General features: G+C 46.6%; 1 protein-coding gene across 1 annotated transcript; it reads left to right on the top strand.

The window, feature by feature from the left end:
* Positions 1 to 723: 723 nt before the first annotated feature.
* LOC100032402 (keratin, type II cytoskeletal 4) lies at positions 724 to 11788 on the top strand (the record flags this gene model as incomplete). Its single annotated transcript, XM_001381385.4, has 9 exons — positions 724 to 1410; positions 4262 to 4476; positions 5238 to 5298; positions 6601 to 6696; positions 6906 to 7070; positions 7541 to 7666; positions 8527 to 8747; positions 10159 to 10193; positions 10812 to 11788. Coding segments are annotated over 9 exons (1863 nt in total), but the record flags the coding sequence as incomplete, so codon positions are not given.
* Positions 11789 to 13257: the final 1469 nt, after the last annotated feature.

The following is a 13257-nucleotide window of genomic DNA, read 5'->3' as shown; positions in this document are numbered from 1 at the left end:
CAAAAACCACGTGCCCATGGCTGATTAGCCCATTCAAAATCCCGGCACTTAGCTTACCACTATACTTGCTACATCATTGCAAAGGAAAGGAAGAGCAGAGCGTGTGGAAGGCATTACTGCCAGTTAAATACCAATTGTGATCTCCCCAACATGGAGACTCAGGAGAGATTATAGGGAATTCTGGGAAATACCAAGGACTTCTGGGGAATGAAGTCTAGGGTTCAAAATCTCCATTTATACAGGATAGAAGGGTCTGATGTGTCTATGGGGTCACAAAGAGACAGAAACGACTGAATAATGCCAATAACCACCATTTTTCTCTTTCCTCAAGAGTCTAAAGAATGACTGATCTTCAAGAGTTTTCGGCTAGTCTGTCCCTATGGGAAATAGTCTTCTTTTTTGGGAAGTGGGCAACAGGGAAAGCAACTTTTCTTTCATTCTGAGAAAACTGCATGGAGGGGAGCTTCTTTATCCAGTGCCCCTGCTAGGCAGCTGATTGGAGTGGGTCAAAGTCTCTGACCTCCCAGTTTCGATCCCACCCTGATGGAAACGAAAAAGTGGTGAAATACTAACAATTGAAAAACCACCTCTCGGAAGGCTTTTGGGAGCCGTCTCACACCCCTCCTATTGCTGGGCCAGCAGATAGTCAATAGATAATTGAGTAAAACTTGCTAACCAAGCGCTTCTTATTTGACACACTGTTCCCTAGATGGATGGCACTGATTCATTTTCTTGTCATTTTTAGTTTATTGCTGTAGGGGAACCAAACCCACCCATTTGTATTCCAACTACCTTGGCCAGTTGCCAAAGCCAGCAGGGAATATAAAGGGGAGCCTTCCCCTCTCCCACCAGACGAGCACTCCTGGTCTCATCTCTTGTTCTTCTCTTCATCTCAGCATCACTCCCTCTCCTTTAGCCATCATGAGCAGGCTGTCTATCCGGAGATCCCAAAGTGGGAGCTACAGCAGTGGTTCTGCCATTTTGCCTGGCAGGGGCCGGAGAGTGGCTGGGAGCTCCTCTGTTGTGAGGTTCGGAAGCTGTTCTAGGGGCAGAGGGGCTGGCTCCAGCAGTCAGAGCCTCATCAACCTCGGGGGGCACAAGAGCATCCTTTCCAGTGTGGCAGGTGCAGGCCTAGGCCAGGGAAGCCTGGGATATGGAGGCTACGCAGTGGGAGGCTTTGGAAGTGGACGTTTTGGTGGTGGCGGTTTTGGAGCAGGTGGCTTTGGTGGTCTGGGCGGTGGGCCCTTTGGGCCCAATGCCTGCCCTGGTGGGATCCACGAAGTGGTCACCAACCAGAGCTTGCTGGAGCCTCTGAATGTGAAGATAGACCCTGAGGTCCAACAGGTCAAGACCCAGGAGCGGGAGCAGCTCAAGGTCCTCAACAACCAATTCGCTACCTTCATCGACAAGGTAAGTCCCAGCATCTACCATTCAGAGAGCCAGGAGAGAACTATTTCAGAGTCCTAGAGAAGGAATTTTCTGAACTCTCAGAGGCTATCTATCCAGTCTGTTTCACCGTCTTTCAAGAGGAAAGTGTCAGAAGGTTTTCAGAGAGGACCACTTTGTCCACACCGTTCTCCAACACGAAGGAGATGTCACGGCTTTCCAACATAACTTGTCCTGGGGAAAGGGGGGTGGGAGGTCTGACTTTGATCGGAAATCAAGTCCTTCTCAGTATTGAACCTTGATTTCCTCTTGATTCAGTTTGAGGGTAGCAACATCTCCTTTTAGTTCTCTCTGAGTGACGTCACCCAGCGATGAAGAAGATATTTTTCACAGCAGAATCTTTGAGGCTCCTCAGTGGGCTTACTTAGAATCAAGCCAGGGAATGTGCTCTGGCTCCCACGGGCTTCATGTGGACTTAAATCCATAAGAGGCATTAGGAGCACGTTGGCAGCATGCTGGTCCTTACAGATGGGAGTCAAGGAATTGGAATAGGAAATAGTGTTGACAGCCAAGAGAGAAGGAGGGGAATCGGGGAAGGTGGGCCATTGTAGGCGGCATGGTCAGTTGGCTTGAAATTCTTTTAACCAGGCTGGCCACTGTCACTGGGTCCAAAAGTAACTGACTTCAGAGGGGAAAGTGGAACTTTCTGTTTGACTGGGAAATCTATTTTTAAATGATGCTTAAATCTTTAAAATTAAATCCCCAAATCTCTAATCCTACTCATTCGTGGCACAGCACTTTAAGGTTTACAGCATTTGTCTATGGTCACATAACTAAGAATAGGCATGAGCCTACATCTCTTGTTCAAGGCCAAGGGAAGGAAAGGGGAAAGAGAGAAGAGAGGGAAGGAAGGGCTGAGCAAGACTTCCTGCATGGATTGCAGGTTCAAGCATTGTAGCTCGGAGTTCTTCCTGAATTGACTTTGCTAAAAAGAATCCATCTGTTGGTGGCCATCTGTTTTCTACTGATTAGCAGAACTTAACTAGACTGCTACCCAGGCAACAGACAGGCAAGCTGGCCTCAGAGCCTTTCCAGCTTGCTAGTCTGAATGGACCGACCAGAGCTTGTGTTCCTTTGGAGTAGCATTACTGAATCACACGCTCAGCACTGGGAGGGACCTTGGGGGTCATAAAGTCCAAGTCTTATTGTCTTTCACCCCCGACTCCCACAAGTCACTATCCAGGCTTCAAGAAACCTAGATTCTCGCTGGAGCCCAAGAGGAAATATTATAGGAGGAATTCAAAAGGGGAGGGGAGGGCTCAACTGGGAAATCCTCTGTGAAGCAGTGGGAAGGGTGAGGAATGCTGAGGAACCCTTTGGACAGCCTGTGGCTGTATTGCTCCAGGGGCCCCTTGAATGGGGAAGGAGCAGTGAGTTGTGCAAGCTCAGAAAGGCTCCCTTTGATTATGAGATGATTAATCCTTTTTTTCTAGCACCAAAGGAATGCCTGAAGAGAAAATTTTGCTTTAGGAGAGTTAATGAGTGGGGAATATCAATAGAAGGATCAGCAACTTTTATTGAATGCCTATTGTGGCCAGATTCTTGGACAGTATAGAGATACCAAAAAGAAAAGGAAGAAGAAAAGAAGGAAAGGAAGAAAAAAGAAAGAAAAGAGGGGAGAAGGAGTGAGAGAGAGAGAGAGAGAGAGAGAGAGAGAGAGAGAGAGAGGGAGGGAGGGAGAGAGAGGGAGAGAGAGAGAGAGAGAGAGAGAGAGAGAGAGAGAGAGAGAGAGAGAGAGAGAGAGAGAGAGAGAGAGGGAGGGAGGGGAGAGAGAGAGAGAAAGAGAGAGAGAGAGAGAGAGAGAGAGAGAGAGGGAGGGAGGGAGAGAGAGAGAGAGAGAGAGAGAGAGAGAGAGAGAGAGAGAGAGAGAGAGAGAGAGAGAGAGAGAACAAAGACCCCATGCTCAAGAAACTAAAAGCAGGGACACTGGCATTTAGCCAGTGATTCAAGAACATTTACAAATCAACATGCACATATATGTGAAGGAGCATAGTACTAACTGAGTAGCTAAGGGCAGAGGGGAATGAAGTCTGTTTATCTATAGCTGATGGTGTTAATCATGAAGACTTCCTGAATGAGAGGACCTTTGAGCCAAGGTTGAAAGGAGGGTCACAGATGGAGGGGGTTAGGAGATTCCTTGTAAAGATCATAGAATACAGAGCTAGAAGATGCATTAGTGACCATTTAGTCCAACTGTCTATTTCCTCAAAGGAGAAGACAAACCTAAATTGTCCAATGTAATAGGATGGTGCAGAAGGGGCAAAGTAATTGAGTGTATTTCCTTATAGATATTATCTCATTTGATTTTTACAACAATTCTGTGGGATAGGTGCTAGTAATATTCCCATTTTACAATTTAGGAAACTGAGGCAGAGGTTAAGTGACTTGCTCAGGGTCAACTCGCCAGTGAATGCCTGAGGCTGGATTTGAATTCAGGTTTTCTTGACTCCAGACCCATCACTTTATCCACTGGGCTACCTTGCTGCCTGGGTAGTAAGGAGCAAAGCTGGGACTGAACCCTCTGGTCCTCTGACCCAAAGGCAATGCTCTTTAGAAGGAATGACACATGCAGGTGTTAAGAGTGAGAACTTTTACAAGCTTGCTGTGTGCTTTGGAGCAACCTTCACTTCCCTGGGTCTCTTGTTTCCTCGTCTGTAAAATAAGAAGAGTTGGACTAGGTGATGTTGAATGTCTTCTGCAGCTATGGCAACTTGGGGTGCTGGGATTCTGAGAAGAGCCCTCTGCAGGTCCCAGTGCCCCCTGCTCTGAGGTGGTCCTTGTTGCCTCCAGGATGGATTTGTTTCCCTGATTTCAGGTGAGGTTCCTGGAGCAGCAGAACCAGGTGCTGCAGACCAAGTGGGACCTACTTCAGCAGCTGAATGTCAGCACCCGAACGACCAATCTGGACCCAGTCTTTGAAACCTACATCAGCCTCTTGCGGGGACAGGTGGACAGTCTCAAGTCCCAGAAGAACCAACAGGAGTTGGAACTGAAGACCACTCAGGACTCAGTGGAAGACTTCAAGAAGAAGTAAGTAGGGCTCATGGGGGCGGAATGCTATCTTATTTACCCTCTTCTTCGTCTTCCCCAAATAGTCACCTGTGCCAGGGCCCTGTAAAGGAAGCCCATGGTTTGTTTCTATGGATTGCCACCATCAGATGGCTGTTCTAGCTGCCTTGATGTAGAGAAGAAAAGTCATTTTCCTGTACTAACTATAATAGCCACACATCACTAGGGCAGGCAGGGTGGCAAGAGAAAGAAGCCTTGCCTCTGGTGTCAGTTCCTGCTCAAGCCCTGTCTATCTGGGCATTTATTACCTTGTGAAGCTGGGAATGCCACTAAACCTTGGGGGGCTTGGCTTCCTTATCTATTAAGGGAGGAAAGTTGGACTAGAAGACCTTGGAGCTGCCTTAAATTTTAGAATAAGAGTTTATAACATTTTTGCATCTTGGACCTCCTTGGATATTGGGAGAAGCCTTTGTCTTGTCTCAGAAAAATGTTTTCAAATTCATAGTCTTTTAAAGGAAATGAATGATATTTAAATAATTACCTATATCATCTATATCTCTGTCTTTTTCCATCCATCCATTCCTCCATCTATCCATCCATCTCTCTGTTTTCTGTCTCTGTCTCTTACTACCAAGTTCCTCAGCCCCAGGTCTGCTGTAGAGACCAAGATCATTTAAGCGCAGGGGAGTTTAGTAATTGGGACATTTCGGGTGAAAGTAGCCTTACAGAACTGATCATCAGGGTAGGTGGTGGTCACTTATCCGTCTCCTCAATTTTACCAGGTATGAAACCGAAATCAACGCCCGTACAAATGCTGAGAATGACTTTGTGGTGCTCAAGAAGGTGAGTAGAGCTGACTCTTCTTCCAGGAGCCAAGGAAGCAGGCACCATTTCCGAGATCTTGGCCGGCTATAGTTCCTCACTTACTGGGTCTCAGTTTCTCCAGTTGTGAATAATTATAGTCCCCAGTTTAACGCTCAGGTCTATGTGACGTGAAGCTCAGTTAAGCCTACAGTAATCACGTTAATGATAATTAGGTATTAATTAATTCTTGGGTTTCTGCACTGAAAATTCTTGGCAGTAAATCCTGCAAATCCAACTTCTTGTTGACATAATGTTTTGAGGCAAGTATCCCTTAATGTCGGCTATTATCAATTACTCTTTCCTCATTTGCTGACATTCTTGATAACTATTGACAGTACAACTTACAGGGGTTGGGGGTTGGGAAGACCCTTTAAACCAACATGTGGTTTAGTGCCTTTTTGTTGAGAAGGCAGCTTGGTGGCGTAGTGGTTAGAGTGTCAGAGCATCAGTCACTTACTGACTTTGTGACCACGGGCGAGGCATTTGACCCTGCTTGCCTCTGTTTCCTCATCTGTAAAATGGAATTGAGAAGGAAATGGCAAACCACCCCAGTATCTTTGCCAAGAACCCATATGGGGTCATGAAGAGTCCAACACAACTGAAATGACTGAAGAACTGAACAGTGGTTTAGTGCTTTGATTTCTTATTAATTACCTCTCCCTGTCAGGAAGGGGACTGATTATGTTTGAGGCTAACAGTAAGCTGAGACAGAGAACAGCTCAGCAGCAATCTGGGAGGTACGATCACCCCCTCTCAGCATGGATCAGGGAAAAGAAAGAAGTTAAGTCAAAGAATGGCAGAATCTGGATGGCTTTTGAATTCTCAGAGAATCAGTGCCAGCGCTGGAAGGGATTTCAGAGATCATCTAGTCTCTCTCTCTCTGTCTCTCTCTCTCTCTGTCTCTCTCTCTCTGTCTCTCTCTCTCTCTCTGTCTCTCTCTCTCTCTCTCTGTCTCTCTCTCTCTCTCTGTCTCTCTCTCTCTCTGTCTCTCTCTCTCTCTGTCTCTCTGTCTCTCTCTCTGTCTCTCTCTCATTTTACACATGAAGAATCCTGGGAGGACTTGTCCAAAGTCACATAACTTGTCATATAACATAATAGCAGAACTGGGATTTGAACTCAGGCCTTCTGGGATCCTGAGCCAATTCTTCCTACTCTGGCTGTTTCTCTTGGGGGTGAATTCCCAGATCAACAGGCATACATGCACTTAAAGCATATCCAGAGACATTTGGGCTAATCCTCCCTAGCCTGATCTTTCTGCACTTGCCCTCTGCTTTATTTCAGGATGTGGATTCTGCCTATGTGGGTAAAGTTGATCTAAGCACCAGAACCAACAGCGTGCAGCAAGAAATAGATTTCCTCACAGTCTTGTATGAGACGGTAAGTTTAGTGTCTGCTTCCCTCAATCCAGGAGACCCGGGGACCCTTGGGAAGCAGAGACAAGGGAGAGAAGCATCTCTGGGGTGGTCTCTAAATTTGTGAGTGGAGCTGGGAGGAAGAGGTGGTTCTGGGAACCTCAGGAGTAAAAAGAGTCAGAGAAGGAGCCCCCTCAGGAGTCCCCAAAGACCAATCCAAAGTCGGTCTTACAGGAATTGGCCCAAGTGCAGAAAACTGTCAGTGACACCAACGTGATCCTTTCCATGGATAACAATCGCACCCTGAACCTGGATGGCATCCTGGAGGAGATCAGAAGTCAGTATGATGACATTATCCAGAATGCAAAGTCGGAAGCTGACTCCCTGTACCAGGCCAAGGTGAGTGAGGGAACCCGGGCACAATCTGGTCTGCAGAGGAACCAGCATTTGAAAAAACCCATTTCTGGGAAGGCGTGTGAGAGGGAGAAGGATATCGCGTCAGAACTCCTGGGAAATTTGTCCAGTGGACCCCAGCATCCTTGGGCTTGGCCTGGTCTACTTTGGGGAGGTTATTTCATTTGGAAGGCAGGCCACCAGGAGAACTCTCAGGGACACATGGATGGTTCTACCAGCCTCAAAGGCCACAAGACGACTCTCCATTTTCCATTGGCTGTATTACCTCTCTGTGGTCAGTGATTCTGACCTGGCCAGCTTCAGGCTCTGCTTTAGGGCAGATGAGTATCTGGGAGGCTTGGCCAATGCTCAAGAAGACCTTGTTGAGATGGACTGGCCACCTGGGAAGGGCTGCCATCATCTAGACAATCTCCCTCTACTTTGTTCTTGACTCTGGTCTTCCTCCCTAATTCTAGTACCAAGAGCTTCAGGTTACTGCAGGGAAACACGATGATGATGTCAAGGTTCTCAAGGCCGAGATCAGCGAGCTGAACCGAGTCATTCAGAGACTAAGGGCAGAAATCGACCGGGTCAAGAAACAGGTAGGGGCTGTGGTGGGACTCTGTGGGCAAAGTCTCTGTGCCCATCTGGGGCTTCCAAGTCAATGAATGAACTTTCTGTCCCCGCGTACAAAACTCTACTAGTGCTGGCCATGAAGGGAGGGAGAAGGGCTGAGGGCAGGGGGATGGGGTTCTGAGAGAGCTCCAGAATAAGGAAGCCCTTGGTCTTGGCCTTTGGGAAATTGGGGATATGGGCCAAGCCAAGGAGCTATGAATAAGTTACAAGAATTAGTTACCATGAGAAGGTAGTGTGGTGTTAAAAAGAAAAAGAAATAGAGAAGGAGTAAGAGGCCAATAGAATTTTCAATCTGGAAGAAGGAAGAAAGAAAAAAGGAGGGAAAAAAGGAAGGAAGGAAGAGGAAGGAAGGAAACAAATATTGATCAAGTAGCTGCTATGTATCAGACACTAAGGGCTTTACAAATGTTTTGTTATTCAGTTCTCCCAACAACCCTGGGAGATAGGTGCTCTAATTATCCTCATTTTACAGATCAGGTAGCTGAGACTGAGAAAGGTTAAATAACTTGCTCAAGGTGGCACAGAGAGCACTGGAGGTAGGAGTTGAACTACTGGTCCAATGCTCTATCCACTGTGTCACCTATTTACCTCCAAAGGGCTGGGTTCAAATCTCAGCTATGCTACTGACCGCCATTTTGACATTGGGTCAGTCACTTAATGTGTTGGGGGCTCATTTTCCTCATCTGTCAAAGGAGGGGGCTGGAATAGATAGACAAGACTCTTAGCAGCTCTCAATCCCATGATCCTAGTTCACTGAAGAGCTTCTCTAGATAAGTAGCCAATGCAACATGGGCTTCATTGACTCACTTCATTCTACCCTCTGCAGAGTGCTGCTGTGCAGGAGTCCATCCTGGAGGCTGAACAGAAGGGTGAGAAAACGGTCAAAGATGCCCAGGACAAACTGGTCCATCTGGAGGATGCCCTGCACCAGGCCAGGGAAGATCTCACCCGATTGCTTCGGGACTACCAGGAGCTGTTGACCGTCAAGTTGGCCCTGGATGTGGAGATTGCTACCTACAGGAAGCTGCTGGAGGGAGAAGAGAGCAGGTGAGTGCAGGGAGATGGGGACCATCCTGACTGCTCCTCCTCTTGAGTGGAACCAGGCCATGAGACCTGAGAGTTTCAGAGCCAAGAAGGACCTCAGATGTTACCTAGTTTGATCCCAGCCTTGGCCAGCATTCTGCCACAACCTCTCTGACAAAAGGCTATCCAGATGGGGAATTCACAACCAATGTGACTCCTTGCTATTTTAGTCCGCTCACATTATTCTTGTTGTTTGGCTGAGTAGTCATGCCTGACTCTTCCTGACCCCGTTTAGACTTTTCTTGGCAAAGACACTAGAGTGGTTTTCCATTCCCTCCTCCAAGTCATTTTGCAGATAAGGGAAACAGGGTTAAGTGACTTGCTCAGGGTCACACAGTTGGGACATCTCTGAGGCAAGATTTGAACTCAGGTCCTCCTGACTTTGGATCTAGTTTTCTTCTCTTTCTAATTCTAGCATGGAGCCAACGTTAGCCTCTTGTGAGTATAAGACCTACCAATACTTTATGACTCATCGACAATGATTGATCCCAAAATGCTGAGTTAGTTTAGGGCCCATGTCCAATATAATCACGACTTCTGGTTGGGAATTTCTGAATACAGAGATCTCCTGCTTTTTCTCCCTTAGCAAATAACCCCCTCAACTTTGTGTTAGGATTTCCTTTCTGTGGAAGATGAGAGTGAGAATCATGCCATTGCCCCTTTGGTCTTAGTTGGGTTCTCCTTGGAGCTTAGCTTTTGGTATCTTGGCATTAAGAAAGGACAAAGAGAAGGGGGGGGGGGAGATCTCAAGGACAGAAGTGGAATAGTGGTCAGGCTGATGTAGAGCTGCAAAGAGTAGTTTGGGCCCTTTGGCAGAAACAGTTTGGAAGGCAATGGGACAAGGAGCTGAAGCGGTGCCCTTCTTTTCTAATTTGTTATGTGCAACATGATCTAAAAGTAATTAAGTCAAATTCAACTGAGTGGGAGGAGAAGTATCTCTAATGGCTAATAGTGGGTGCCATTAATAGTCTGGTAGCTTTCAATTGTACCTAATTATTCTTGCTGGTGAAGTCCTTAGCTCCTAGCCAGGATAGAAGTGATTCTGTGCTGCTCAATGAGTTTCCCTGTTAAACTTGTATGCCGCCTAATGTTGGTGCCCTGGGGCCAGTCACTCACTGGGGGAGAGCTTATGACCCAAAGAAGGACAAAGTGGCCATGAAGAACAGGGTGATGGTGGGGGCTCAGGAGAAACTATCTGGGAAGCAACAACCAGGAGACGAGGCTGAGAGTGACTGCCCATGGAACTCATCACCCTGGCTTAGAACCATGGTGGAATTCTCAGACAGAGCAGGGATTACTGAAACCTGGAATTCTTTTCCAAGCCTCCCTTGGAAGGGCGATTGATAGTTGTGCTTCTTCTTTCTCTTTCTCCCAGGATCTCTGGAGAGGTCTCCAGTTCTGTGAGCTACTGTAAGTCATTTGGGGATGGGGTGGGGGTTTGGGGGAAGAATTCTGTTGAACTAACTCTTTTTCTTGTCTGGGATGGGGACTCCCTTGTATACAAACATATGGTACTGGGCAATATCCAGGGGAAGAGGACATGTAGTGTCTGCCCTTTGGACAAGATGCCCAGGGCACAGGCAAGATGGGAGGTGGTTGGTGGAGAAGAATGAGAGGTGTCTTAAAGTTTCAGATGAGAAGGGTTTTGGTCATGAGCCCTGGTAGCTTTAGGAGGGAGAAAGAGACAGAGAGACTAAGATATTCCTTGGAATTCCTTTCCATTGACTATTCCCTATCAGATTTCTGAAAGAAGTCTGCTCTCTCCCTTTTCCTTTCCCACCTGCTCCTGGTGCTAAATAAGAGGCACAATTATGAGCCTATTCGTGTCAGCTCTTGATTATCTCTCACAATGGAAGAGAGGATACAAGGGGTTATCTATGTCTCTGCTTTAGTGCCTTGGGTGTCCTCCCTCCCTCTTCTCATCATATCAACAAAATTCATGGAAAAAGAGTCATGTTGTGTAGGATGGCTTAGGCACCTGCCATGGGGTTCTTCAGAGTCTTGATCTTCTTTTCTGTCTCCCTATAGCTGTGGTAACCAGCAGCATCTCATCCAGTGGGGCATCATCAACAAGCCTTGGTCTTGGGGGCAAGAGTTCTGGAGATGGAAGCAGCAGATCCAGCTCTGGAGTTGACTATAGCTCTGGCACCAGATCTGGCTCTACTCGTGCTACTTTTGGATCTGCAGGCACCAGCTCTGGATATGGAGCCCAGGAATCTGGGTCTAGGAAGACTCAGGGCTACAGCTCAGGGCAGGGCAGCCAGGATGGCCGAGTGAAGTTCTAAGCTCCTGGCTCAGATTTCTGGTATCTTCTGGCTTGTCGAGATGTGATTTCCCTGATGCTGGCCTCTGATTCGTCCTTTGGCATACTGAATCTCAAGCAGATCTCCTTTCTCCATCCTCCCTTCTCAGTGGAACTAGGAAGGCAGGAGGAGGATCCTCTTATGGTGTTCTTTGTTCAGTGTTTGCTTCCCTTCCTACTTGGTCCCTCTTATGATTCCTTTCCCATCCCTTGGCATTCTACCATTGTCCATTCTCTGTCAGGCTGCTGAAAGAAGTCTGTTCTCCCCTTTCTTCTTTCCCTTCTTTCCTGGTGCTAAACAAGGGGCCCAATTGCAAGCCAATTAGTGTCAGCTCTTGATTATCTGCCACAATGGAAGGAGAAGCCACAGGAATGGTGACTCCAAAAACCATGTTGATTGGATGACATTTTTTTGTTGTTTGATGGCAGGGTTTGATTTCCTGCTCAGGGAGATTTTCTATCTCTGAGCACATTTCAGACAAGAGAGAACAGATAAAGTCCAGGAGCATCCCGAGTGGCAGGATGACTTTTGTCCAGAATGCACGTCTTTTCTACAAAAAGTATGACCTACATTTGAAGCATCGAGACCATTATTTGAAGCTAATACCTTGTTGCCTATGCTTTGGGGTCCTGTTTTAAAGCCTTGAATGTTCTTCCTCCCCCTCCTCTCCATCATGTCAATAAACTTCATGGGAAAAAATCATGTTGTGTCTAAATACTCTTCATGCTCACCAGAAAAAGACTGATCACATGCCCCATTTTAACTTCTCCAACCAAGATGGAACATTTATCTTTCTTATCTATTGAGTGAGGACTTTCTTTCAATCAGAGGAAAAATAACTCACACTTTTGGGGTGCTTTCTGGCATACAAGACACCTTCCTGACAACGATTCTGGGAGGCAGTTGGGTGCATAAATCAGTACCCCCACTTTACAGATCAGAAAGCCCAGAGTTACACATCTATCAAGTCTCAGAACCAGGACTCCCAACACCCGATCTCTCTCGTGGATAATGTCACTGATATCTGGTTCTGTTCAGTTTCAGTCATTTTGCAGTCTTGCCTGACTCTTCATAACACCATTTGGGGTTTTCTTGGCAAAATACTGGAGTAATTTGCCTTTTCTTCTCCAGCTCATTTGACAGGCGAGGAAACTGAAGCCAACAGAGTTAAGTGTCTTGCTCAGGGTCACACAGCTAGTAAGTGTCTGAGGTGGGATTTGAACTCAGTAAGGGGGGATTTGCTGAGTCCAGTTCTCTATCATCCACCCAACTACCCCTAACTGTTTCTGGCTAGCTTTGCTAAGTGCTTTTGTCTGAATAGGAGTTTGTCTCATGTCCTGAGCATTTATTACCCTGAGACTCAGGACCAGGCAGATGTGACTCAGGAAGAGTAGAAAGCTCTCTGGTAACTCCAGTTTTCAGCACTTCTCCAATATGCCCATCCTCTTGCTGAGACGGGCTGGTGTCAGAGGATTGTACAACCCTAGAACTGAAAGGGCTCTCAGGAGACCAACTAAGCCTTTAAAGAGAAGGAAAATGAGACCCCGAGAGAACAAGTGACCTACCTGAGGTCCTGCTGAGAAAAGCTCTCCAGCCTTCTTGAGTCACAGCATTCCAGGTTATCATATCATTCTGGGCTATCTCCCAATATGGCACCTTGATCATTACTCTTAATTAACAATTTGAAAAGATTCTATGACTTTATGACCTTTGGATTATCATATCTAGGAGGGATTTGATGCTGATTTCTTGCTTAGGAATATAGTCCCCAGTTAGTATTATTTTTTAAACTCTTACTTCCTGCCTTAAAATCAATACTGCGTATTGGCTCCAAGGCAAAAGAGTGGTAAAGGCTAGATAATGGGAGTTAAGTGACTTGCTCAGGGTCACAGAGCAAGGAAGTCTCTGAGGTTATATTTGAACCCAGGGTCTCCGATTTCTAGTCCTGACTCTCAATCCACTGAGATACCTAGCTAGCTGTTCCCCAGTCCTCAATTATTATTCAACACGATTTAACATTTGCTAAATTCTTGCCATGATCCTGGAACACTGCACACTCAATCTTTTGGAGGGGAAAAGTGAGACCAAATTGAGGAGAGACTTGGCATTAAGAATCACCATTCTCTTCTTTCCTGGGAAAATGAGGCTTCTAAAAACTTGGTGCTTCTACT

The sequence above is a fragment of the Monodelphis domestica genome, chromosome 5 (assembly GCF_027887165.1).
Source record: "Monodelphis domestica isolate mMonDom1 chromosome 5, mMonDom1.pri, whole genome shotgun sequence".
Classification (NCBI taxonomy): Eukaryota; Metazoa; Chordata; class Mammalia; order Didelphimorphia; family Didelphidae; genus Monodelphis; species Monodelphis domestica.
Note: the sequence above shows the minus strand (reverse complement) of the source record. Positions and strands in the feature narration are given on the sequence as shown.